The following is a 26186-nucleotide window of genomic DNA, read 5'->3' as shown; positions in this document are numbered from 1 at the left end:
AAGCAAATACATTTCATGTATGGTGATTTATATTGACATTTTTTAAATGCTGAATTTGTGAATCAACACAGGGTTGCCAGGTTTTCACAACTAAATTAGCCCAAAACAAGCACAATCGCGTCTCTCCACTCTCTAGCTCGCGCAGCAGCTGAAGCTCCTCCAGGTCCTAGTGCCCGCCCGGTAGAACATTATATATAGCCTATTTAGTGGGGGCCAGGCCCGGCTCTCTTGAGAGAGATCATGGTTTTCGGTTGCTTGCCATCAAAAAATCAGCTTTTTATTTAGAAACTAGAAAGCCTGATTTAAGTCTCTTTTTTCAGCTAAAAGGGTTAGTTCACCCAAAAATGAAAATTCTGTCATTAATTACTGACCCTCATGTCGTCCGACACCCGTAAGACCTCCGTTCATCTTCAGAACACAAATGAAGATATTTTAGTTGAAATCCGATGGCTCAGAAAGGCCTCCATTGGCACAATGCACTTTACACTCTCAAGACCCATAAAAGACACTAAAGACGTCGTTACAAAGTCCATTTCACTACAGCGGTTCTACAAGAACTTTATGAAGCGACGAGAATAGTTTTTGTGTGCAAAAAAACCCTAAATAACGACTTATATAGTGATGACCGATTTCAAAACACAGCATCATGAAGCTTCGAAGCGTTATGAATCAGTGAGTCGATTCAGTGGTTTGGATCGCCAAAGTCACGTGATTTCAGCAGTTTGGCGGTTTGACACGCAATCCGAATCATGATTCGACTCGCTGATTCAAAACGCTTCGAAGCTTCATGATGCTGTGTTTTGAAATCAGTCATCATTATATAAGTCGGTATTACGTTTTTTTTGCACACAAAAATTATTCTCGTCGCTTTATAAAGTTATTGTAGAACCACTGTAGTGAGATGGACTTTGTAACGACGTCTTTAGTGTCTTTTATGGGTCTTGAGAGTGTAAAGTGCATTGTGCAAATGGAGGTCTTTCAGAGCCATCAGATTTCAACTAAAATATCTTCATGTGTGTTCCGAAGACGGAGGTCTTATGCTGCGTTCAAACCAAACGCAAATAGAGCGTCAGGAGCGAGTGATTTCAATATTAAGTCAATGGAAAGGTGCGTTGACGCGCGTCTGGAGGTCCCGCAGTGCGTTAGACGTGTTTTGCGCGGCACGATGGACACGATTCCGCCTCATTCGCGTGTCCAGTTTACATGAATGACGTGAATTGAGCGTCTTGCTCGAGTGGTGTTTTTTGTGCATTCACGCGTTTGAAGCGAATTCGCGTCTGACGCCCGAGTTGAACAATCTGAACTTTGGCATCAATTTGCGCCGCGTTAACCAATCAGGAGCCTGCTCGCTGCTGTCACGTGGTGAAGTGACGTGATGAGAAACCCTGCATCATTTAAAAATACTACTATTGTGTCACAAAATTTAGTTTTAAGACTTTTTCAGGTGAGAATGTAGTTGTTTAAAGTGCAAATCTGTGGTTTATTTATAAAGAGAGTGCCTATTTAAAAATAATAATCTTGTGTTTTTGGAGTTGTGAGATCCAGGCGATCACCGGGCGCTCAGCGCTCATTAACCCCGGCGAGAGCAGCCTTTCCTCGGCCAGTCCTTCTGACGTCTGCCGCTGACTTTGATGTCTCTGTAGTGGTTCATCTTGTGTGAATCTAATGGCCGATCTTTGCTCTCATGAATCTATAATTTCTTGTCTGCCAAATCGTTTTGACTGAGGGCAAAGAGAAGTTTCATAACTTTACTTTTTAAGGATATTTAAATATACATGCAGTGAAGATAATGTAGGAGTTGCCTATTAATGTTTAATATATATTTTTAATGAAAATGAAAAAAGGCAGATTAGTGTTTTATGACATATTTCTCCTGGAGCGCCTTGAACACGTGTCTATTTCGCTTCAAACGCTCAATTTTTACACGCGTCCAATTCGCTGTGGACGCGCGAATGGATTAAAAATGTTCACGCGTCAAACTAGACGGGGTAGACGCGATTTTGACGCTCTATTCGCGTTTGGCGTGAACGCAGCATTACGGGTGTCGAACGACATGAGGGTCAGTAATTAATGACAGAATTTTCATTTTTGTGTGAACTAACCCTTTAAGCGTTCAAACGATTTTAAATCATTACGCAAAAAGACTCGCTCGTGCGCTGTTTTCTCTGCGCGTGACCATACCCAAAGTGCGCGCAGAGAGCCGCGTCTAGAGCGCTCTCTTTTGCGTCACCTGTTCACGCGTCATTTCTTTACAGAGAATGATAATTTCTGTTATTTTTCCACTAAACTATGTGATCTGAATGGCTATCACACAAGCAACAGTGCTGTCTTCATCTGCACTGTGACAAAAGAAAAAAATAAGTTACCGAGTGGCTAACTTCCATAGACACATTGTGTTTGTGCTCTATCGAAGAAAACAGAACAAACAGCACAACCGCTGCGTCTCGGAGCAACACTGTGTTTTATTCCTCCAATAATAAGCGTATTTGAATGATTCAGAGTAAATTATTTATGTAAGCTACTCATTCATAGATACAGTCGTTTGCTCAGTTAAATAAATGAGCACTTTGAACAAGTCAGTTTTTAGTCTTAATACAGTAGCTAAACTACTGGCGGTTTTAGTTTCATATTTAAAAAGTAGCCTATTATTTAATTAATTATTAGCTACTAATTACATCTTCAACAGTGTAATTAGATTACGTTACCAATTATTTCTCTTCCATTACTTATTACCAATTACTTTCCAAATCCCATATTAATCTCGACCAGTTGAACAAAGATAGACATAAAACTGCTCTTTTTAATTCTTTCAAATAAATAATATAAAATGGCATAAATTATTCTTGAACTGACCAAAATATTTAAAGAGAGGTTACATTACAGTTTAATATAAGATTTAACATGTTGTAGTCTACAGTATTTAAATCACATCAGAAGAAATGAAGAGTAATTCCTTACTTTACTTTGAAATTAAAGTAATTAATTCATTAGTTAGTAATGCATTACACCAACACTGATTATGCAACTGCAGTGCAAATCCATTCATGTCACATCTGAGTTGCATTAAGTGTAAATACATTGATGGGTTTTGTTGATACTGACTTTTTTTGATTGGTAATATACGTACAGTGTTGTCTTATTCTGATTGAATTAATTGATTTATGACATAAGAGGACACAGTTATGACAATACATTTAAAAATAATATTCACCTCTGGCTTTATTGTGTTATTTCAGGGTTTTGATCTTCTCTTGACTGAGACACATCCTGTATTTTATTGTATTATACCTCTTAACTTTGGCATGTTGCATATTAATTGTTCTAGGAACCTCAAAGGATATGAACCTGGACCAGAATGAACTTGTAGAAAAGCTCCTTTGCATTGAGCCCTGTAAATATAAAGAGCTCCTTTCAAGACCTGCCTCTTTTGTTATACAATAGTTTTGTTACTGGGAAAAAATAATGTTAAAAGTCTGGGCCCACCCACCGGGAATTTCACTTGTCCCACCCTGCATCTCAAAGCTGGAGCCGGGCCTGGTGGGGGCGCTGTTGTTATAGTAATATTAAGTTACTAATATAAAGTCACTTCTTTTTCCGAAAATAAAGCAGCAATGATGTCAAAGCACAAGCATGACACTTGTAAATTAAATACTTTTATATACAGTTTATTAATCTGTAATACAATTTAATTAAATGGATGATTAAAAATAATCCAAGGAGCACTAAAATAATTGTCTTTTTTTTTTTTTTTTTGAAGCTAAATACAGCATCAACTGATGCAATGCCACCCCCACTTCATGTGCACAAACGTTACATCCAAAAATAAAATATTTAGGTTACAACTGCATCTGTCTGGGATGAAAAATCACTGACTTTATTATTGTTATTTTCAGCACTTTTAATACACTCTTATTATAAAGAAGAACTTTATTAACATTTATTTATCTTTAACAAGTATCCTTTTAGTAAGGAGACCTCAGAAATCTGAAACCAGAATGAAAAAAAAACGTTTTTGCTCAAAATGGTGAAGAAATAAACATATATGGGTATCGGCATCGGCCAAAATGAGTTGAAAAATATCGGCATATCAGATATCGGCAAAAATCCAATATCGTGCATCCCTAATATTTATTAAGAAATTTTTTCTAAATAGATTATTTATTTATTTGTTTAATTTTTAGCTCAATAGTCAGTAACACTTTACTTCAAAATTCTTGTTGAGCCAAAAATAAACTAAATAAATGAATACATACATATATATATCAAATCTAATTGACTAATAATTCTGTCTAATTGATTTGATATTTCTAAACACTCGAAATTCACTTCTGTTTTTTGTTTTTTTTACTTTTGTTGTCTGATCTAGAGCTGCATTCTATAAGTCTGTGCATTTGAAAGCTTTTAGTTTATTAGTCACAGAAGAAACAAAACTTTCCCCCTCTTCTTTTGAAGTCAGACACAAAAGTGGTCACAGTGTTTTGAATGTGGCTTTAAAGGCAAGGAATGTCCCGGGGTCAAAGGTTAAATCTCCATGTACAGCATCTGTGACCTGCTGTACCATTACCACAGAGAAGAAGAATAAATAATCCCTCAGTTTGAGGAAAAACAAGCAAAAATCATGTGTACAATGAATCCATAACTTCCGTCTGGTACATACAAGGGTACAAGAAAGGGACGGTTTACAAGGAGAACATGCTTTTTGTTTGTTTTTACAAATTGAAATGGAAAGTTCAGATTATTTTGTCACAGATGTTTTCAGTGGAGCTGAATCTGGAACATTACTTGAATATGTTACACTAGTTTCTGAATGTTGAGAGATGAATTATGGCATGCAGCTCTTTCCTGTAATCTGTGACTCTTTACATTGTGATTTATAATCATTTGAAATTCATGCTGTTGATTTGGTTCCTCTTCATTGCGCTTCTGATTTTGCCGTCTGGTCCTGGTTGCTGGTGGTTCGATCCGCGTCCAGCAAACGGCCAGCTCGGCTAAACAGACAGTCCAGGTACCCATGAGCACTTGCACACGTCATCACGCATGCTGCCCGCAGATGTTCGGAATAGCTTACTGCATTCAAAAGCGGTTTCACATACTATTTTTAGAAATAGTTGGCAGTATTCAGTCTATGCTACATTTCTGAACATACACTATATTGCCAAAAGTATTGGGACGCCCCTCAAAATCACTGAGTTCAGGTGTTCAATAGGGATGTGACGGTGAGGAAATTTTCCCACCGGTTAATTGATGTGTGACAACACCGGTAATAGCGGTATCACCGGCGGAGGCTTTTAAATCACTAATTCTATCTAACCGAAGGTAACATGCACACGACCGCTCTGAACTGAAAACGCGCCAGTGTTGCGTATTCACACACCGTGAATGACAGCTCGTCTGTAAATGCGCGCTCTGTGAGGCCATGGGTGCGTCTCAATCAGTTCCCTAGTTCAGTAGTCAGGGCACTGATCAAGCATTGATCAGTCTATGATTGAGATGCACGCCATGAATGAATAACAGTTCGTTCGTAAAGCCTTTATACTCGGTGCGCACGGCAGAAATAAATGCGCACAGTCAGCGTAGCGCGGAGGCTCGCACTGCGGAGCCAGGCGAAAGTAAACAATGCGCGCTCTGTGCGCCGTGCACATTTTACTTTCGGTTTTGAATTATCGCCAATTCGGCTGCGGGTTGCTTGAATTGTGGGTTCATTAGCCTATTATTTTTATTGAAAAACACAAGAACAAAACAAATGACAAACTCCCTTAAATAGGCGCTTTTACGTTTCGCTTTGAAACCAAATCTTCCGCGATTATCTCAGTCAGCTCCTCACTCTTAAATCTGATGAATGACTCCTGCCGCTGCCGAGACGCACGGTCGGATCCTGCTTTATTAAGCAGATACGTTCAGTTTTTATTTGTATTGTCTGTTCTCTAACTGAACTAAATTATTTTATTACTATAAAAAAATCTAAAAGACGGTGGGTGGTGCCACGGTGGGCAAGTGATGTAACCGGTGTTGAGTCTGGACACCCCGGTAACACCGGCAACACCGACTATCGTAGCAAGCCTAGTGTTCAATCACTTCATGGCCACAGGTGTATAAATCAAGCACTAGGCCTGCAGACGCTTCTACAAACATTTGTGAAAGAATGGGCCGCTCTCAGGAGCTCAGTGAACTCAAGTGTGGGAACTCAAGCGTCCATTCGGGACATTTCCTCACTACGAAATATTCCACGCTCAACTGTTAGTGGTGTTATAACAAAGTGGAAGGAATTGGGAACAACAGCAACTCAGCCACGAAGTGGTAGGCCACGTAAAATCACAGAGCGGGGTCAGTGCATGCTGAGGGTCACAGAAGTCACCAACTTTCTGCAGAGTCAATAGAGACCTTCTGTGGCCTTCAGATGAGCTCAAGATCAGTGTGTAGAGCTTCATGGAATGGGTTTCCATGGCCGAGCAGCTCATCCAAGCCTCACATCACCAAGTGCAATGCAAAGCGTGGGATGCAGTGGGGTAAAGCGCCCCACCACTGGACTCTAGAGCAGTGGAGACGTGTTCTCTGGAGTGACCAATCACGCTTCTCTGTCTGACAATCCCATGAGTCTGGGTTTGGCGGTTGCCAGGAGAACGGGACTTGCCTGAGTGCATTGTGCCAAGTGTAAAGTTTGGTGGAGGGGGGATTATGGTGTGGGGTTGTTTTTCAGGGGTAGTTCCAGTGAAAGGAACTCTTAATGACAATTTCATGCTCCCAACTTTGTGGGAACAGTTTGGGGACGGCCCCTTCCTGTCCCAACATGACCAGTGCACAAAGCGTCGCTCCATAAAGACATGGATGAGCGAGTTTGGATGAGCGAGTTTGGTGTGGAGGAACTTGAGTCCTGACCTCAACCCGATAGAACAGCTTTGGGATGAATTAGAGCGGAGACTGAGAGCCAGGCCTTCTCGTCCAACATCAGTGCCTGACCTCACAAATGCACTTCTAGAAGAACGGTCAAACATTCCCATAAACACACTCCTAAACCTTTTGGAAAGCCTTCACAGAAGAGCTGAAGCTGTTAGAGCAGCCGACTCCATATTAAACCCTACGGATTAACAATGGGATGTCATTAAAGCTCATGTGCATGCAAAGGCAGGCGTCCCAAAACTTTTGGCAATATAGTGTATAGCCATTGTGTGTGCAAAGAACAGATGTTTGCTCTATGTGGCTCAGATACTGTACATCTGTCTTTAAAAGTGAAATATGTCACTTTTAAACTACTAGCATTACCAAGGACTATTGCATCAACAACGTCTGTTTTAAACCCTCTGGCCTTTGCACTTGTTCAGACAAAGTTTCGTTTCAGTCAGTACTGCGGTGTCGGGCTCCTCGGGATAATCGTAAATCATGCGTTTACAACATTTTCAAATGTTCATTTTCAGCCTAAATTATGCAATGTTATGTGCCATTATAATATTTCTATTTAGCTTTGATGACTTATTTCAGTTTAGATGAGTAACTTTTGTTGCCAATGCAACATTTTCGTTTTTTACATTTAAATGAATGTAATATATTTAATTTTATTTACAAAAACGATTTTTTAATCCTTTTAGTTTTAATTAACAGTAACAACACTGATGTCTGTTTTACTCCATTCCCTGAGGCCTGTCGCATGAAGCCGGTTTCAGTTCCTACCCAGCAGTTTTTTTAGTTTGTGCAAACTCTGGTTTTTCGGGCTCAAGAAGGTGAACTGGTAACTTGCGCTACACGCCTAACCTGATCCGGAGCCGGCTTTATTCTGAGTTTGAGACCGCAAACCAAAACTGGACCAATCAGCCACTCCCACTGTATCTCTAGCTCCAAATTAAAGCAGTTTATAGTGAAAAAAGCTGTCTTTTGCTGCTAATTATTTATAGTATTTATATTATATTAATTATGTTTAATTCATATAATTATATATATTGACAATATTTCAATTTACATTTAAATTTACACATACATTTAAATAATTGTATATATACAGGGAGTGCAGAATTATTAGGCACGTTGATTTTCTGATCATATTTTTTTTCCAGGCACATTTGACCAATTCCAAACCACAGTAATCCTAATAACTACTATTGATTTAGTATTTAATAATGTATAAGTGATATATAATTGTTCATGAAGGCTGGAAATGAAAATCACCTTATATTCAGGTGTGCAGAATTATTAGGCATGTTTTCTTTTACAGATAAATTGAGCCAAAAAAGAGATTTAACTCAGACTGAAAAGTCAAAAAGTATTAAATGCCCATGAGAAGGATGCAATACTAATGCAATACTAGACATTGCAGTTAAGGCATGACCACGGGACAGTGAAATGCTCGTTGGGTCAGCAGGATCTGACAAAAACATGTGGCGGAGAAAAGACACCTGTTAAGTAGTACGTTTTGGGAGTTCATTTTAGTCCATTCTGAAGTCCGTTTTGCAGAGATGGACTAAAAATAAACTCCCAAAACGTACTGCCAGATTCTGGAAGATGAATTCTTCAAACAGTGGTACTAGAGGATGTGGTGCTGGTCCTTCAAGAGTCACTCTCAACCTATCTGTCCATAAAGCCTATAAAAAAACCTTCTTCATGTATTTTACAACACTTCAGCTTGTGATTCTTATCTAGTGGGGGTCATTTTTTAGGATTCTTTACCTAACTGAAGTCTCTGAGATCCTGACACCTTCACTTCTGGAGACTCCAGGTCGGTTCAGCTCTGGAAAATGGTGGCGCTGGACACTAAAGGGTTCCTGATGGTTTCACCCTTAATTCTTCACCTTAATTCTTAATTCTTTTGCAGTTAACAGGTGTCTTTTCTTCACCACCTGTTTTTGTCTGACCCTGCTGACCCAACGAGCATTTCACTGTCCAATGGTCATGCCTTAACTGCAATGTCTAGTATTGCATTAGTATTGCATCCTTCTCATGGGCATTTAATACTTTTTGACTTTTCATTCTGAGTTAAATCTCTTTTTTGGCTCAATTTATCTGTAAAAGAAAACATGCCTAATAATTCTGCACACGTGAATATAAGGTGATTTTCATTTCGAGCCTTCATGAACAATTATATATCACTTATACATTATTAAATACTAAATCAATAGTAGTTATTAGGATTACTGTGGTTTGGAATTGGTCAAATGTGCCTGGAAAAAAATATGATCAGAAAATCAACGTGCCTAATAATTCTGCACTCCCTGTATATATATATGATATATGTAAACATACATACGTACATACATACATACAAGCTTTAATATATAAACTACTTTTACGTGTGCTCTTTATGAACCTATAACTTATTTAAATTCATATGCTGCCTTCTAAAACACTCACTTAAGGCCCAAAATTAACACGTGCCAAATACGAATAAAAATCAGTGTTGGCACGTATATGAAACGGTGTGAAACGCCTGTTGGACTGTAATATTTTTATGAATTCTAGCAATGCAGTGTTGTGAGAACATGAACATGAATGGGAACAGCGCTCGGGAGAGTTGACAGGCTAGCGCTGCATCGTCATGAAAGTTTAAAGGTCCCATGGCATCAAATTTTCATTTTATGAGGTTTTTCAACATTAATATGAGTTCCCCTAGCCTGTATATGGTCCCCAAGTGGCTAGAAATGTTGATGGGTGTAAACCGAGTTCTGCCTGTCTTTCTCAGCCTTTGAGAAAATGACAGCCCAGACGAGCTGATCTGGAATTTTTCTCCCTTTCCTCCGCCCAGAGAACTTGTGAACGAGTGAATGCTGGCAGTTTCTCAGTGTTTGGATGTACAAATGAAAACAGAAGTCTTTTTTCAGTTCCTTCTGATCTGTGATCAGTGATTTCTGATGTGTAGCTGATTATTCAAGTTCACACAGAACTTTATTATTCGTGCTGTGGCTTCTCTCTCTCCCGACAGAACGGTGTTTTCGTGTTTTCTATCTTGTGAGTCAGTGTGTTTTTACGTCCTCGTCGCGTCTATCTGTTCTACAATGTGCATACAGTCGTGAGTTTCTGCTCAACATCGGCAGACTCACATGTCTTTAGAGATAAACCTCACGCACGCCGAAGCTCGGGCTGCATTGACCGGTCGGCCTTCAACATCCCCGACCCCCAGTACTGCATCTGGCCCACAGCGGAGGCACCAAACGCGGGGCGAGATTAAGCAGAAGGGGGGTAAGCGTGAGGGTCTCAGGGCTAGCCAGCCTAGCCCCACAATAAACTGATTAGATTCAATTACTGCTGTATTTGTTTGCGCTCTGTGCTCAATGCGCGTCACTGACGCTTTTCATATGATAGGAAAATATCTAAAAATAATGCTATTATCAACACTTACTGGTAACTCGTTCATCTCCTGTAATGGTACATTACATGTGTTACAAAGTTGGTAGAATAATGATGAAGACGGGCTCGGTGTGACTGGGACTCTATTCAGAACTCTCAGATACAAGTTTATTCAGAACTCTCAGATACAAACACAATAAACTCGCGCTGACAGCGCTCTCACAACTCAGTAGTACAATACAACTTTGTTAGAGATCGCTCCGTCTGGTCCATTAGTGATGTGCGGTTCGCGAACGAATTGTTCTTTTGAACTGGTTCTTTTTAGTGAACCGGTCGAACCAGTTCACCAAATCGGACTGAAACGTTCTATACGGTTCGCGTCTCCAGTCAGCGCTGATCCATCATTTACTAAAGTTACTATCTTTCTTTCATGAGTGACAGCCCCTCCGACTAGAAATAAACTAATAACCTGAAGTATATGCTAGTAACTACAACAGTTCACTGAACTGAGACGTGCTGAGAGAACTGATGAGAAGTGAACTCAGGTCCATCCGTCTCTCTGGCAGGCCCGTGCCTCATAGATCTCATTAAGCCACGCCCCCTCCGCTTCAAAATCTAATACTCATTTCAAATGCAAAGATGTCAGCCAATCACAACAGTGGGCGTTTTTACTGAAGTCTCACAGCAGACACGCCCCTTGAAACAGGGCATTCAGCCAGAGGGCAAACAGTATAGAAAAAAATGCCTTTTATTTCTAAATTATGACATTTTATGATGTAAAAATCATACTAACAATATAAGTATACCTCAGAATACATTATAAAATAAAATAAAAAAAACCATGCCATGGTACCTTTAATCCTTGCCAATTGAAATACTCAAGCGCAAGAAGACGTGAAAAGGAACTCTGTGCACAAACATCCGTCTCAGACAACGCGCTAATACTAATTTGAAGTCTCTTTCACGTCTTCTTGCGCTTGAAAACACATGGGCAAGTATCCTCGTAAAACACAGTTATGTCTTAAGTGAACATAAACCGTTAAGAAAGAAAACACATGTGTATCAGTATATTGGATCGGTGCATTAGCTCTTAAAGTGACAGCAGCGTAATAAACCTGCTGCTCTCTGTGTCCTTAAAGTTAATCAAACAACAAAAGACGAAGAAAAATCACTCATTGCTCTTGACTGAATAACTTTCAAGTTTAATAAGGATTAAACTATGTTTAATTTATACAGTGAAAACTATGCTATTTTACATTTGATTACTTTATTGAATTTATGTACCAGTTTCATGGCCGGTGTAAAAATATGAATGGCCAGTAAATTCTAAAAAAAGCAAAAAATTAATTTTAGGCCCTGCTCTCACTGCAGCAGCGTTTATTCCTGCCTTGTAAATGCATTTAAAATTCATGATATTATTCATAACATCGCCTAATCTTCATCAGAGAAGTGAATTACGCCGGCTCTCTCGCGAGAGTCAAACTGGCGCTCTCCGTGTCCCACGTGATTGGCTGTTCACTGCACGTCACACCCTCTAGAGTTAATCACAAACTCTGGATCAAACTCTTGCCTCATCCCAATTCGCCAACTTATACTACGCCCTAAAAGTATGTACCTTTTTGTGAAGAAAAAAAAGTACCTACTTTTGAGTGTGTAGCTTTGTGATCACGCCATAAAATTGCATCTTTAACAAACACTCTGTCACCATAATCTGCCCTGTCAATCATCTTCTCACAGTTAATATCCTCCACATTTCATATAATTTAATTTCCTACATTATTGACGAAAAGTAGTCGCACGTTGATCTTTTATTATGCAGTTTTTGCATAATGATGCATTTAAAGGTTAAAGTCGCCATGAAAATTTTTTTTTAAATGTAATATTGTAATGTTTGTCTGTACACTTCATTATTTTTTTTTAATTCATGTGTCCTCATAATCTTTAATCAAAAATGTTAACCTTCCCTCCCCCCTCGAAACGACTTTGCTTCTCTTCCTGTCATGTGATATGGCGCGAGGGCGAGGTTATCGCGGTCTGTCTCGTTTCCTCCATTTTGTTAGCAACGCCCAACGATCCAACCAATTCCCTAAGGACGAAATCAAGTCCGGCGCTACATTTTTTTCTAATTTAAGAAGCCGTTTCACTCGGATATACATCACACTAGTGGGGGAAAAGAGCAATCGCAACTTACGTTTAATGCCGACTTTAATGGTGAAACAGATCTTTATACGTTTTCATGTTGTTGCAGATGAAATATAACACGGATAACATTAAATAAATATTTTAATCTGGTTAAATGTTGATTATTAGTCACTCAAACCCCTTTATTTAAACCTCTCCAGGGCTCCAGACTGCAACTAAATGGTCGCATTTTGCGATCTTTTTTCCTGCTGGTGCGACTGAATTTGGTTGGAGGTCGCACTGGTGTCCAACTGATAAGAGCTGCCATTTCTGTTACATATGAGAAACATCGGACGGCAAACCAAACGAAACGAAAGCGTAACAGAACCACGCTACTCGTTTGAGCTGCGCAGCGCGGACCGTTTATCAGCTCGAAGCAATAATATTATACAGTAAATATATATATAAATAAATAAATATATACAATATTAATAACATCGCTACTGCGAGACCTAGTGGAAGCGTTTGGTGCAGAATTCTGTTATAAACCATATATCAGAGCAAACAGCTGACGTGGAGACCAGGAGAAACATTTTGAAACATTCAGGGGTTTCAGTCAAGAAAATAAATAATCACCATGGATTTAATGTAGTGACACCCCATGGTATTGTGGAAGAAATAGTCAAATGTTTTTTCTTTTTCTTTTTACATTATTCATCTCAGGGTAACCTTTTGAGATTGAAATTCAAGCACTTTTCAAGTGTTTCACACTTTTTCCAGCACTTCAGCTCTAAATATTATCCAATTTTAATATTATTTTTAGTGTGATGATTTGTAAAACCAAAAGTTTAAAGGTGCTGGCCACTTTATGGCAAAAAAACACACAAAAAAAACACTATAACCAGTAGGTGGTGGCATAGGAGCACTTATTTGACTTATTAGACATTTCCACTCCTCAATATATGGAAAAAAGTAGGAAGTCACAAAGTCTCATGAAAAACTAAAACTTTTCTTCAAATTGTGACTGGATTACACAGAAAACAAGTAAAGAGTGTTCCTTTTAGTTCAGTATGATACTATAGAAGAACAATACTACATTTAATAAAAGTGGAATATTGCAATTTTCCTTATAAAAATGAGGTTCTTGCACATTACTGTTAAAGTTCAATTTTTCTGCATAACAATTCAAGCTCAGCGCTTCACTGTTATTAATAATGTAATTTCCAATAAACAAGCATTTACTATTATTAGTAACTGCACTTATTAACAAAACAATGCAAAACAATAGTAATTTTATGATTAAATTAACCTAATGTTAAATTTTCACTGGTGCCACTGCTCTCAAACGTTAGTCTGGAGCCCTGTATTATCAAAGTTTTTATTTGTAAAACAGTGGAAATTAGTAGATTTGGTTAGCATGTTGATTTACGGTGTGCGCCCCTACATTTTCTGGTTGTGCAATGCTTTGTGGGCAATATTAGCCATTAGAGTGTGCACGGATCCACACTTCGAAAATCTATCGGAAATAATAGTAGACCATCTGGGGACTTTTTGCATACTCTTTTCAACATACTACATTTTAGGACACACTTATTCTAATCTCACATGCTATTTAGGATGGATAGGTCACACATTGGGATGGCGGGACAGAGTTAGCACTGTGAGCCCTGATCTGAACCAGGTTGGATTTGTATGGTTGTGTCCAGTGTTGCCACAGTTACTTTGAAAAAGTAACTTAGTTACTTTACAGATTACTTGATTTTAAAAGTAACTAAGTTACTTTACAGATTACTTGATTTTAAAAGTAACTAAGTTAGATTACAAGTTACTTTATTAGTTACATTCATCAGTTGCCGACAACACCCCTGCCGCCTCAACATAGAAATGACAACTGTTTTTGCCAACACTAAACATAAAACATGTTACTAAACATAAAACACTAAACATAAAACCCTAAACATGTTAATGAAAAGGTACAAATTACTTTGTGTTCTTATTAAATACATTTATGAAAAACAATTTATATTTAATTTTTAATTTATATTTATATATGAATGTAAATAATTATATGGGCCTACACAAATAATATAAAATTACAAGATTTATATTTTATTGTAAACGTAATGTGCAGCTCTGTAAAGGGACAACAAATATATGATCGATCCGTGAGAACAATATATTTTTTAATAATCTTTAAGTGCACAAAACTATGAAAATATATGAAACGCTTCAAAACAGAGCGGCAACACAAAGCGCTTATGCGCATCCCGGGTGCCGAATGATGCGCTTAAAGCAACATGGAATCAGAGTGTGCAGTGCAGCGCGAGTGCACATTGAAAAGTCCACGGCATAAAGAGAAGATGAGCGTTGAGCCCACAAATCCTAGTCTACTATGTAGCCTATATCGGTCCAAACATTCACTGATTATTTGTTTCTTCACAGTTTTTCTTGTGCGTGTGATGCTAATTAATAGTCCTTGTGTTGTCACCCGAGTAGCGAGCACAACATCTTTCAGAAACTGCTAGATAAACTCCAGGAAGATAAATTATTTTATCAACATATCAAGTATTATAACGGGAATATATCATATGGAGTGAGCTTTACCGCTGACTGGAACCGAACGACGCGCAGTTTTGCTGAATGGAGAATGATTGACAGCTACAGCGGAGGAAAGACATTCAGCTATGGAATGGCTTTAGATTACTTTGTAGGCTACTAGCAAATAATAATATACTAATAATGATTGCTGAAGGATAATGTGACAATTTATATTTCTGATGATTATTTAATTATCACGACATGCCTAATCTGAAGTGACTGCCTGTCTTGAGTTTTGTCGACAGACGGAGGAGGCAAGAAATTTGACGGAGCGGCCGCTTCGTAATTCTCTATGCAGGAAAACCCCTGCTGAGACTAAACAAGAAAGCAAAAATAAATATTTTTACTAAGGAAAATGACAAAAAAAGTAACTCACAGTGACTTGGATAAGTTACTTTAATCTGATTACTGGTTTGGAAATAGTAACGCGTTAGATTACTCGTTACTGGAAAAAGTGGTCAAATTAGAGTAACGCGTTACTAAGTAACGCGTTACTGGCATCACTGGTTGTGTCAACTCTAAACTTCTCTGAAAAAGACAAACTCTCAAAGTGTAGCTTCATGCATGTAGCTTCATGCATCAGGACATTCAGTTCTCTGCTTTTAGTGCACAGCATGGATGTGTCGAGTGATGGTACAACGTGTGAATAAAGAGTGTCCACCAATGTCACAAAGTGAAAAAAAAAATTGTCTTATGCAATATCATAATGAGATTTATGCTGACACAACCCTTACAGCAGCTGATAAAGCGTTTGACACATTGCCAGTCTTGCCCTGTCACTCTGCCCTCACTATTCTACTCTACACAGTTTTATTTGGCATAAACCACATGAGGAAAGGACACACTGACCCACTTCTGAAAGCAGAACGCCTTAAAAATAAGTGAAATTCTGCTGACAGGGGCACCGCTAGCAATTTTGGGCCCTATGAAAGAATATGAGGTTGCTGGGCCACACCAAACACACAAGCCAAGCTCGCTATCCAAAATCTAATACTGACCTATTACGCGAGCACGCTCATTCCACAAGAGAAATGCACATTTCATTACATAATCAGAGAGTAGCCTATTTCTTTTCGTTTTGAATTGTTTCGTTTAAAAGTAGACATTTGAAGCGACATATTTCTCATGTCTGCGAGACGCGCTCTTATTCACGTGCAAAGCTTTTAATCGTGCCGGCGTTTCCATGTCTCGATTATATTGACTGCTATATTTTGCTTGTTTATTAAATCCAGGCAATTGGTTGATGTAACATTGATTCAAATTAAGATATAATTTATACAAAACGAAATTCACTTTAAAGAAAGGCTTTCTACTAAACAAAACTTAATGAAGTGGGCAAAATCATGTCTGACCCATCCATGTCTTCCAACATATTACACATTTAAGATGTGTCCTTTCTTACTCATGCTGTTCACTTTTAATAATCAACATAGATGAAATTAACATTTTGATATTTAAACATAAATATGAAACTAAATACATCTTCTTAAAGGCTACAGTGAGCATGAGCCGTTCATGTGTGTAGCGTTTTGCCGGAAATGCAGAAATAAGCCATAATTTTTTTTGTATTTGTAACTCTTTGGTAGATTATACATTTATAATTTATAATTACATTACTACTAGGCCTACTAATAAAACCGATCTTTGGGGGCCCCAAAAGTGTGTGGCCCATAGAATCGTCCTAACTTCCCCCCTTAGCAGCGAAATGTCATGACATGTCAGCGTGTTAACCCTTAGCCTTACCCAATGGTGTGAGTTTGGGGCGGGACTCTCTCTTTGTCTGACCAATCGCATACAGCGGGACCTGTTTGAAAACATTATTTTTCAAATAAAAATAATGTTTACATTATTATGTGTAATGTTTACACATAATGAAAACATTATTATTTCATTATTTTTGCAATCCCATTTGGTAAAGCCACAAATCACACACAACAACTTGAAATATGCTAATATCTCTGAAGGTGTTATTTGCTTAACACAATGCAATTCGACAATTTTTAATAAACAATCACAGAATTAATTGTGTCTTAATTTATTTGGACACAGTATTATAGTATTTAATATAGTGTTGTCAAACGATTAAATCACATCCAAAATAAAAGTTTGTGTTTACATAATAAATGTGTGTACTGTGTGTGTGTGTGTGTGTGTGTGTGTGTGTGTGTGTGTGTGTGTGTGTGTGTGTGTGTGTGTGTGTGTGTGTGTGTGTGTGTGTGTGTGTGTGTGTGTGTGTGTGTGTGTGTGTGTGTATATTTAAAAAGAATTGCATGTAAATACTGTGTGGTTTTATATATATATATATATATATATATATATATATATATATATATATATATATATATATATATATATATATACACATTATAATTATGCACAGTAAACGCACACATATATTACGTAAACACAACTTTTATTTTGGATGCGATTAATCGTTTGGCAGCACTAATTTAATATATTTCATGTTTAAAATATTTTCAGTTTTCATTTTTTATTTTAATTTTAGTCTTAGGCATTTTTTTGCTCTTGTCTTTTTTGATAGTTTTTATTTTTTAATTATTTGTATTTAACTTTGTCCAATGTGTTTATTTTGTTTTTGGTTTTAATAATTTTTGTAATTCAACTTCTACTTATTTTGGGTAGTAGTAATTTCTTATTCTAATTTTTTTTTTTTAATAATCCAAAATTTGTATTTTATTTCAATTAACTAAAATTATTTTTAGTTTTAGTGAACAATAACATTTGCACAAAGATGAATTCTAAGGAAGGCCTTCTGTCACACTTTTTCCCCATTTTGTTTAATCTTTAATTATATTTATATAATTCAAGTGCTTGACTTTTGCATATTCATATCTCTATCTATATTCTCTTATCTCTTAGGGCACATATAGCAGACTATCTGATAGGATATAGATACTCCTTATATCTCTGTCAGTCATGCATTATTGGTTTATGGCGCCGGATAAAGATTTGCCCAGGAGGTGCATTTAGCAAATATCAAAATATAACCTAGACGTTATAAAGTACAGTAATAAACCTTTGGACTCTACAGAAGAAGTTCAAAGAAATAGTTGAATTCTGTCATCTTGTCATTCCAGACACTAAATCAGATCAACTGACCAAAGTACGTCTTATCATGCATTATATATATTTTCATAAATAATTGTAATGCATTATAACATTAGCAAATTCCTTGTTACACCTGAAATTGGTTGTTTGTCATGAGTTTTAATGCATTATACCTTCAAAAGGTGTTGCAATGAATAGATAAGCATTATAACTGTGGTTCATGAGACCATACAAGGCATAATTAATGCATACAAATACATATATTATGCATTATATATAAAGGCTTTACTATAGAAGTAATTCATCTTAAAATATTAATTAAATATTTAATTAAAGCTGCACTATGTAAACATTTTTCAGTAAAATATCCAAAAGCCACAAGGCCAGTGTTATATATTTTGTTCAGTTGAGTACTTACAATATCCCAAATGTTTCCAACTATTTGTAAATCGTGAGAAATTGCTATTTTACCCGAGGAACCGGGACGTGTGAGGGCGTGGCCTGTTGATGACATCATATCTGCGTTCCCCTCGGTTTCTGGTTTTATTCTGCAGAAACGCTTTACTCTCACTGCAGTGTGAAGTGTCATAGCAGCCGGCTGTGAGGTGAAGACCACATGTCTCAAGATTCTGCATTAAACTACGCCTTTGTTTTGAACAAAGCAGACGGAAAAGTTACATAGTGCAGCTTTAAACTTGCTGCTTTGGTTAAAGAAATGAAAGCGGTCATGCTTTTCCAGTCACATGTTCTACAGTCAGACCTGGTCTTTTCTCACAGAGTAGCATTTCATTTTCACAGTGATTTTAATGAAGTAAAAGCAACTAGTGTCTCATTCTGTCTCAGGGCGTCTATGGGACAGTGAAACCCAAGGTTGACAGCACCGTACAGTTCGGACAGAGTAAGCGAACACTCACCTGCACGAACACAAAGAAAACATGCTTTGTTTACTTTTTCATCAATGAAGTGATTCTTCTGCCCTGTAATCCAGACAGTTATGCCTACTTGAAGAACCCTCCGCCGGAGTTTTACCCCCGAGCCGGAGTCATCGGCTTTGCCGGGATCCTGGGACTTTTCCTTGGAAGAGGTAGTGGAAGTTTTATTGATGTATTTTTGTATCTCAACTGACCTAAAAAAACCCATAGACTGTAAAAAAATATGGACGTAGTGTCCGTGACGTCACCCATAGGATTCTGAAGAGATTCCCGGATAACAGAAAATGGGCAAAGAGGCGGGGCAATCGACAATCCACCTGTCACTCAAAGTGGCCACGCCCTTAATTATGAAGAACTTTAAGTCTTTATACATGTAAACGAATGTGTTATAAATAAATTCCCCCCCTCATAGTCATCATGAAGGGCAAAATTAGCCGTATAGACCAAAAGCACAATGTGTCCCAGACTGTAATCATGTGTTCTTCTGCTGTAAAGTTGGGCATTTTAACATGAGCTCAATGAGATTCTGCTCCTTCTGGAGTCTGTCTCTAGTGGCCAGTCCATGAACTGCAGTTTAAGTCACTTCCGTATTGGCTTCAAGAGAAACTGCGGGAGGAGCCGCTTCCTAAAACGTGTATTTGCAGTCTCACATGCACTGATATTTCAAATACACAACTGTTTACAAGTTTGAGTTCGGTAAGATTTGTAATGTTTTAGAAAGAAGTCTCTTCTACTCAACCAGGGCTGCATTTATTTGATCAAAAATACATTACACATTGTGAAATATCATTACAACTCAATATACATGTTGTTTTATTTGAATGCATTTTCACATGTGATTCATTCCTGTGATCAAAGCTGTATTTTCAGCATCATTACTCCAGTCTTCAGTGTCACATGACCCTTCAGAAATCATTCTGATATGATGATTTGCCAACACGATCTCTTTAAAGTGCGTTTCTATAGCACGAATTGTGCAATATATACACAAAAATTAGTATTCTACGCACTGTAAACCCCTTGGGTAGGATTATAGTTGTGGGTATGTGCGTATTACACTTCATAAAGTGCGTATCATATGCACACAAATACAAATTTTTGCGTATATACAGTGGCAAGAAAAAGTATGTGAACCACTTGCAGAATCTGTGAAAATGTGAATAATTTTAACTAAATGAAAGGGATCCATTCAAAATGCATGTTATTTTTTATTTAGTGCTGTCCTGAGTAAGATATTTGACATCATTTTTTTTACATATAGTCCCCAAGACAAAAAAAAACAGCTGAATTTATTAATATAACCCGTTCAAAAGTTTATGAACCATTGATTCTCAATACTGTGTCGTTCCCTGGATGATCCACGGCTGTGTGTGTGTGTGTGTGTGTGTGTGTGTGTGTGTGTGTGTGTGTGTGTGTGTGTGTGTGTGTGTGTGTGTGTGTGTGTGTGTGTGTGTGTGTGTGTGTGTGTGTGTGTGTGTGTGTGCGTGTGCGTGTGCATGTGCGTGTGTGTGTGTGTGGAACCCTCTCCAGCAGGGACTGTGGGATTCTGAGATCTGAGGACGATTGAGGGACTCAAACATAACTATTAAAAAAGGTTGAAACATTCACTGATGAACGACGCATTAAGAGCCGGGGGTGAAAACCTTTGAAAAGGATGAAGATGTCCAAATGAGTTTAAATGTCTTTTTTTTTCATTTAGTTCTGCCCTTCAGAAGCAACAGAAGATACTCACATGTTTCCCAGAAGACAAATTGAGTACAATTTACCTTGATCTTCAAATTCAATAAGTTTTCACCCCCCACCCCCCGGCTCTTAATGCGTCGTGTTTCCTTCTGGAGCATCAGTGAATGTTTCAACCTTTTATAATAGTTGTGTTTGAGTCCCTCAATCGTCCTCAATGTGAAAAGATGGATCTCGAAATCACACAGTCCCTGCTGGAGAGGGTTCAAATGTGCAGGACCTGGAGAACATTGGGCAGTTTAACTGCTCAAGACAAACCATAGACTCAAGAACAACCATCACAAAACACACACACAGCCGTGGATCATCCAGGGAACGACACACACACACACAGCCATGGATCATCCAGGGAACAACACATACATACACACACACACAAACAGCCGTGGATCATCCAGGGAGCAACACACACATACACGCACGCACACACACAGCCGTGGATCATCCAGGGAACGATACACACACACACAGCCATGGATCATCCAGGGAACAACACACACAAACACACACACACAGCCGTGGATCATCCAGGGAACAACACACACATACACGCACACACACACACAGCCGTGGATCATCCAGGGAACGATACACACACACACAGCCGTGGATCATCCAGGGAACAACACACACAAACACACACACACAGCCGTGGATCATCCAGGGAACAACACACACATACACGCACACACACAGCCGTGGATCATCCAGGGAACGATACACACACACACAGCCGTGGATCATCCAGGGAACAACACACACAAACACACACACACAGCCGTGGATCATCCAGGGAACAACACACACATACACGCACACACACAGCCGTGGATCATCCAGGGAACAACACACACACAAACAGCCGTGGATCATCCAGGGAACGACACGATATTGAGAATCAATGGTTCATAAACTTTTGAACGGGTTATATTAATAAATTCAGCTGTTTTTTTGTCTTGTGGACTTTATGTAAAAAAAATGTGTGTCAAATATCTTATTCAGAACAGCACTAAATAAAAAATAACATGCATTTTGTATGGATCCCTTTCATTTAGTTAAAATTATTCACATTTTCAGATTCTGCAAGCGGCCCACATACTTTTTCTTGCCACCGTATTGCACAATTCGTGCTATAGATACACACTTTCATGAGATGGGGTTGGATTTGCTGCTCAAGAAACATTTCTGATCATTATCAATGTTGAAAACCGTTCATATTTTTGAGCATTTTTCAGAATTCTTCGATCAGTAGAAATTGATCTTTATTCTACAAAATGTAATGCCACCTATTAATCTCTTTCCAAATAAATGAATCTGACTGACCTCAAACTTTTTGTACGTTGAGGCTCCCGGCTGAAGAGGCTGATCTACCCTACCGGTCTAATGGCTGTGGGAGCGTCCATGTATTATCCAAAAGAGGCCGTGACCGTCGCAAAGGTAGGCGTGTCTCGAGTTTATATGTTATCATCTGGGACGGTGTTTTTGAGCGTTCATGCACTGCCGGGACAGACCTCAAAACAAGAGGAGGTTACGATCTGTAACTTTCCACCACATCAGCCCAGCTAAAAAACAGCAGATGGATCACATTCCTAACAACTCCCAAGGACACACAGCGAGCCTCACGCTGGGACGTGCATCAACACTGCGTTTATTATCAGCCGTTTGTCTGTTTTGATAGTAACTAATATGGTTTTTCTCGCTATCTCTCGTCGTCACACACGTCCTGCTGAATCCCTGTCAACACGCATCACGGCACGAGCGAGCGCTTTTAGATGGGAATCTCTCTAAAGGGCCGTTTCAGCGCTGCATGCCCTCGTCCTGTCAGATGTGCTGATAGATACGTCCTGAACAGCCAGCGGGGTCACTGGTTAAAAACATAAAACAGCCCAAAATAGGCAGAGACCAGAATTGGTCTGTTTTCACCCTGATGCCCCCTCAGGTCACATGATGTGCTCAAGGTTAAGCTGGATTATTGCGTAGACCCGTTTGCTACACTACTACACCATCTGGCCCCAAAATGCATTGCACTCTCACCTTTTGAACGTAGCTGTGTATTCTGACTAAAACATTAAAACATAAAATTACATCAGATATTTAGTCTTTTGAAAAATGTATCAATTAAAGACCCCCTGTGGTGAAGTTTTTAATGTTGTTTATACACTCACCTAAAGGATTATTAGGAACACCTGTTCAATTTCTCATTAATGCAATTATCTAATCAACCAATCACATGGCGATTGCTTCAATGCATTTAGGGGTGTGGTCCTGGTCAAGACAATCTCCTGAACTCCAAACTGAATGTCAGAATGGGAATGAAAGGTGATTTAAGCAATTTTGAGCGTGGCATGGTTGTTGGTGCCAGACGGGCCGGTCTGAGTATTTCACAATCTGCTCAGTTACTGGGATTTTCACGCACAACCATTTCTAGGGTTTACAAAGAATGGTGTGAAAAGGGAAAAACATCCAGTATGCGGCAGTCCTGTGGGTGAAAATGCCTTGTTGATGCTAGAGGCCAGAGGAGAATGGGCCGACTGATTCAAGCTGATAGAAGAGCAACTTTGACTGAAATAACCACTCGTTACAACCGAGGTATGCAGCAAAGCATTTGTGAAGCCACAACAAGCACAACCTTGAGGCGGATGGGCTACAACAGCAGAAGACCCCACCGGGTACCACTCATCTCCACTACAAATAGGAAAAAGAGGCTACAATTTGCACGAGCTCACCAAAATTGGACAGTTGAAGACTGGAAAAATGTTGCCTGGTCTGATGAGTCTCGATTTCTGTTGGGACATTCAGATGGTAGAGTCAGAATTTGGCGTAAACAGAATGAGAACATGGATCCATCATGCCTTATTACCACTGTGCAGGCTGGTGGTGGTGGTGTAATGGTGTGGGGGATGTTTTCTTGGCACACTTTAGGCCCCTTAGTGCCAATTGGGCATCGTTTAAATGCCACGGCCTACCTGAGCATTGTTTCTGACCATGTCCATCCCTTTATGACCACCATGTCCCCATCCTCTGATGGCTACTTCCAGCAGGATAATGCACCGTCACAAAGCTCCAATCATTTCAAATTGGTTTCTTGAACATGACAATGAGTTCACTGAACTAAAATGGCCCCCACAGTTACCAGATCTCAACCCAATAGAGCATCTTTGGGATGTGGTGGAACTGGAGCTTCGTGCCCTGGATGTGCATCCCACAAATCTCCATCAACTGCAAGAGGCTATCCTATCAAAATGGGCCAACATTTCTAAAGAATGCTTTCAGCACCTTGTTGAATCAATGCCACGTAGAATTAAGGCAGTTCTGAAGGCGAAACGGGGTCAAACACAGTATTAGTGTGTGTTCCTAATAATCCTTTAGGTGAGTGTACACCGATCAGGCATAACATTATTACCGGTGAAGTGAATAACACTGATGATCTCAGTGGAGGCTTCAGATAGGCCTCCATTGGCATTCAGTACATTTACACTCCCAAGACCCATAAAAACCACTTAAAACGTCGTTACAAAGTCCATCTCACCACAGTGACTCTACAATAATTTTACGATGCGACGACAATAGTTTTTGTGGGAAAAAAAAAATCTAAATAACACCTTTATCCAACTTGTTCTTGTCTTCCGCGTGTGCCTCCACGACGCATGCGCGAGAATATGACGTAGCGGCGGGGTTCGGGAATCCATGAAATGCACACTTAAGCCCCATTTTGAGAACTATGCCGAGACCTAAAGCACGATCAATGTAGAATTCAACAGCTTAGACACGCGCGTCTTCCTCTGCTTGTAAACAAATCGCTTCTGGGTCATGTGTCCGAACGCCGGATCTGCGTCATATTCTCGCGCATGCGTCGTGAAGGCATACACGGAAGACAAGAACAAGTTGGATAAAGGCGTTATTTTGATTTTTTTTTGCGCACAAAAACTATTGTCGTCGCATCGTAAAATTACTGTAGAGTCACTGTGGTGAGATAGACTTTGTAACGACGTTTTAAGTGCCTTTTATGGGTCTTGGGAGTGTAAATGTACTGAATGCCAATGGAGGCCTATCTGAAGCCTTTCTCAGCATCAGCTTTCAACAAAAATATCTTCATTTGTGTTCCGAATATGAACGGAGGTCTTACGGGTGTCGAACGACATGAGGGTGAGTAATTAATGACAGAATTTTCATTTTTGGGTGAACTAACCCTTTAAGGCCCTTTCACACCGGACGCGTGGCGGAAAAGCGGAGCGGAAAAACGAATATTTCGTGTGCGAATAGTTCGCGTCAAAACCATTCACATCAGCCGCGACGCGAGTTTGCGACGTCTGTGACGTTTCAGAGCTCCAACATTCCCAAACATTCACAGCAACAGCTGAGAAAACAAGATTCCTCATCCAGTGAAGATGAGCTTTTCATTTTATTTAAAAGACAGAGAAGAAGGTTGTGGGTGCTCCCAGTCTTAAAGAACAGAGAGTCTGAAGGGGAGTATCATGCTAATCTTGTACAGGAGCTAAAACTTTATCATGGCCGGTTCCACACTTACTTCAAATGTCTGGGACAATTTGTGGAGCTCGAGAGAGACAGTGGCAGTGCATCTGACCAGACAAACACACACTTCAGGAACCATCGATCTGGAGCAGGTGTGTTTCCAGTTGAGTCACAATGTAAACATTTAAGTGCCAAAGTCATACTGACGGAAACACATTCACTTTCTATAGTCACGGATACAATTAGGTTAGAAAAAAATCTACGAGTTTTAACTCAAAAGGTGATGTTATCGTTATCTGTAGCCTACAGTGGGCAAACACATGTGCATCTGTACAGCTGTAAACACAACTACAGCTGTAATCTCATGAGAAATGCCATACCTGGCAAAGGTTAATGTTGATTGAATGGCTAATGACATCAACTGGACATTTCGTGACCTTTGTTTCCTTGTATGTGATTGGTTTAAGCCTTTTATGTCGCTGCGAGTGTTAAAAAAAATCGATATCGAAACGAAAAAAATAAACATAGTTTTTTCGCCGCAGCACATTCGCATTCGGTGTGGAAGCTCTCATTACACAAACAGCTGATCAAAAAATAAAACCATCGCGTCCAGTGTGAAAGGACCTTTAGAAGCAGGAAAAATGGGCAAGAGTAAGGATTTGAGTGAGTTTGACAAGGGCCAGATTGTGACGGCTATAGATATTTTAGATATTTATATTTATTCATTTGGCAGACGCTTTTATCCAAAGCGACTTACATTGAATTCAAGGTACACATTTGGTCAGTTCTTGCTTTCCCTGGGAATCAAACCCATGACCTTGGCGTTGCTAGCGCCACGCTCTACTGTTTGAGCTACAGGATAGCTACAGGATAGATCAGAGCATCTCCAAAACTGCAGCTCTTGTGGGGTGTTCCCGGTCTGCAGTGGTCAGTCTCTATCAAAAGTGCTCCAAGGAAGGAACAGTGGAGAACCGGCGACAGGGT

General features: G+C 39.1%; 1 protein-coding gene across 2 annotated transcripts in view; it reads left to right on the top strand.

Moving 5' to 3' along the window:
• The window catches only part of apooa (apolipoprotein O, a), a 43137-nt gene that overhangs the window by 9364 nt on the left and 7587 nt on the right, over nucleotides 1–26186 (top strand). The window contains exons 4-7 of one of the 2 annotated variants that reach the window (XM_079815437.1): nucleotides 4973–5005; nucleotides 18901–18955; nucleotides 19046–19141; nucleotides 22075–22166. In XM_079815437.1, the coding sequence (XP_079671563.1) occupies nucleotides 4973–5005; nucleotides 18901–18955; nucleotides 19046–19141; nucleotides 22075–22166 (276 nt within the window). The remainder of the gene's footprint in view (nucleotides 1–4972; nucleotides 5006–18900; nucleotides 18956–19045; nucleotides 19142–22074; nucleotides 22167–26186) is intronic. The other variant, XM_079815438.1, reaches the window with a different exon arrangement.

The sequence above is a fragment of the Gobio gobio genome (assembly GCF_949357685.1).
Source record: "Gobio gobio genome assembly, chromosome: 4".
NCBI lineage: Eukaryota > Metazoa > Chordata > Actinopteri > Cypriniformes > Gobionidae > Gobio > Gobio gobio.
The sequence above is the reverse complement of the archived record's forward strand: the minus strand, read 5'-3'. Positions and strand labels throughout refer to the sequence as shown.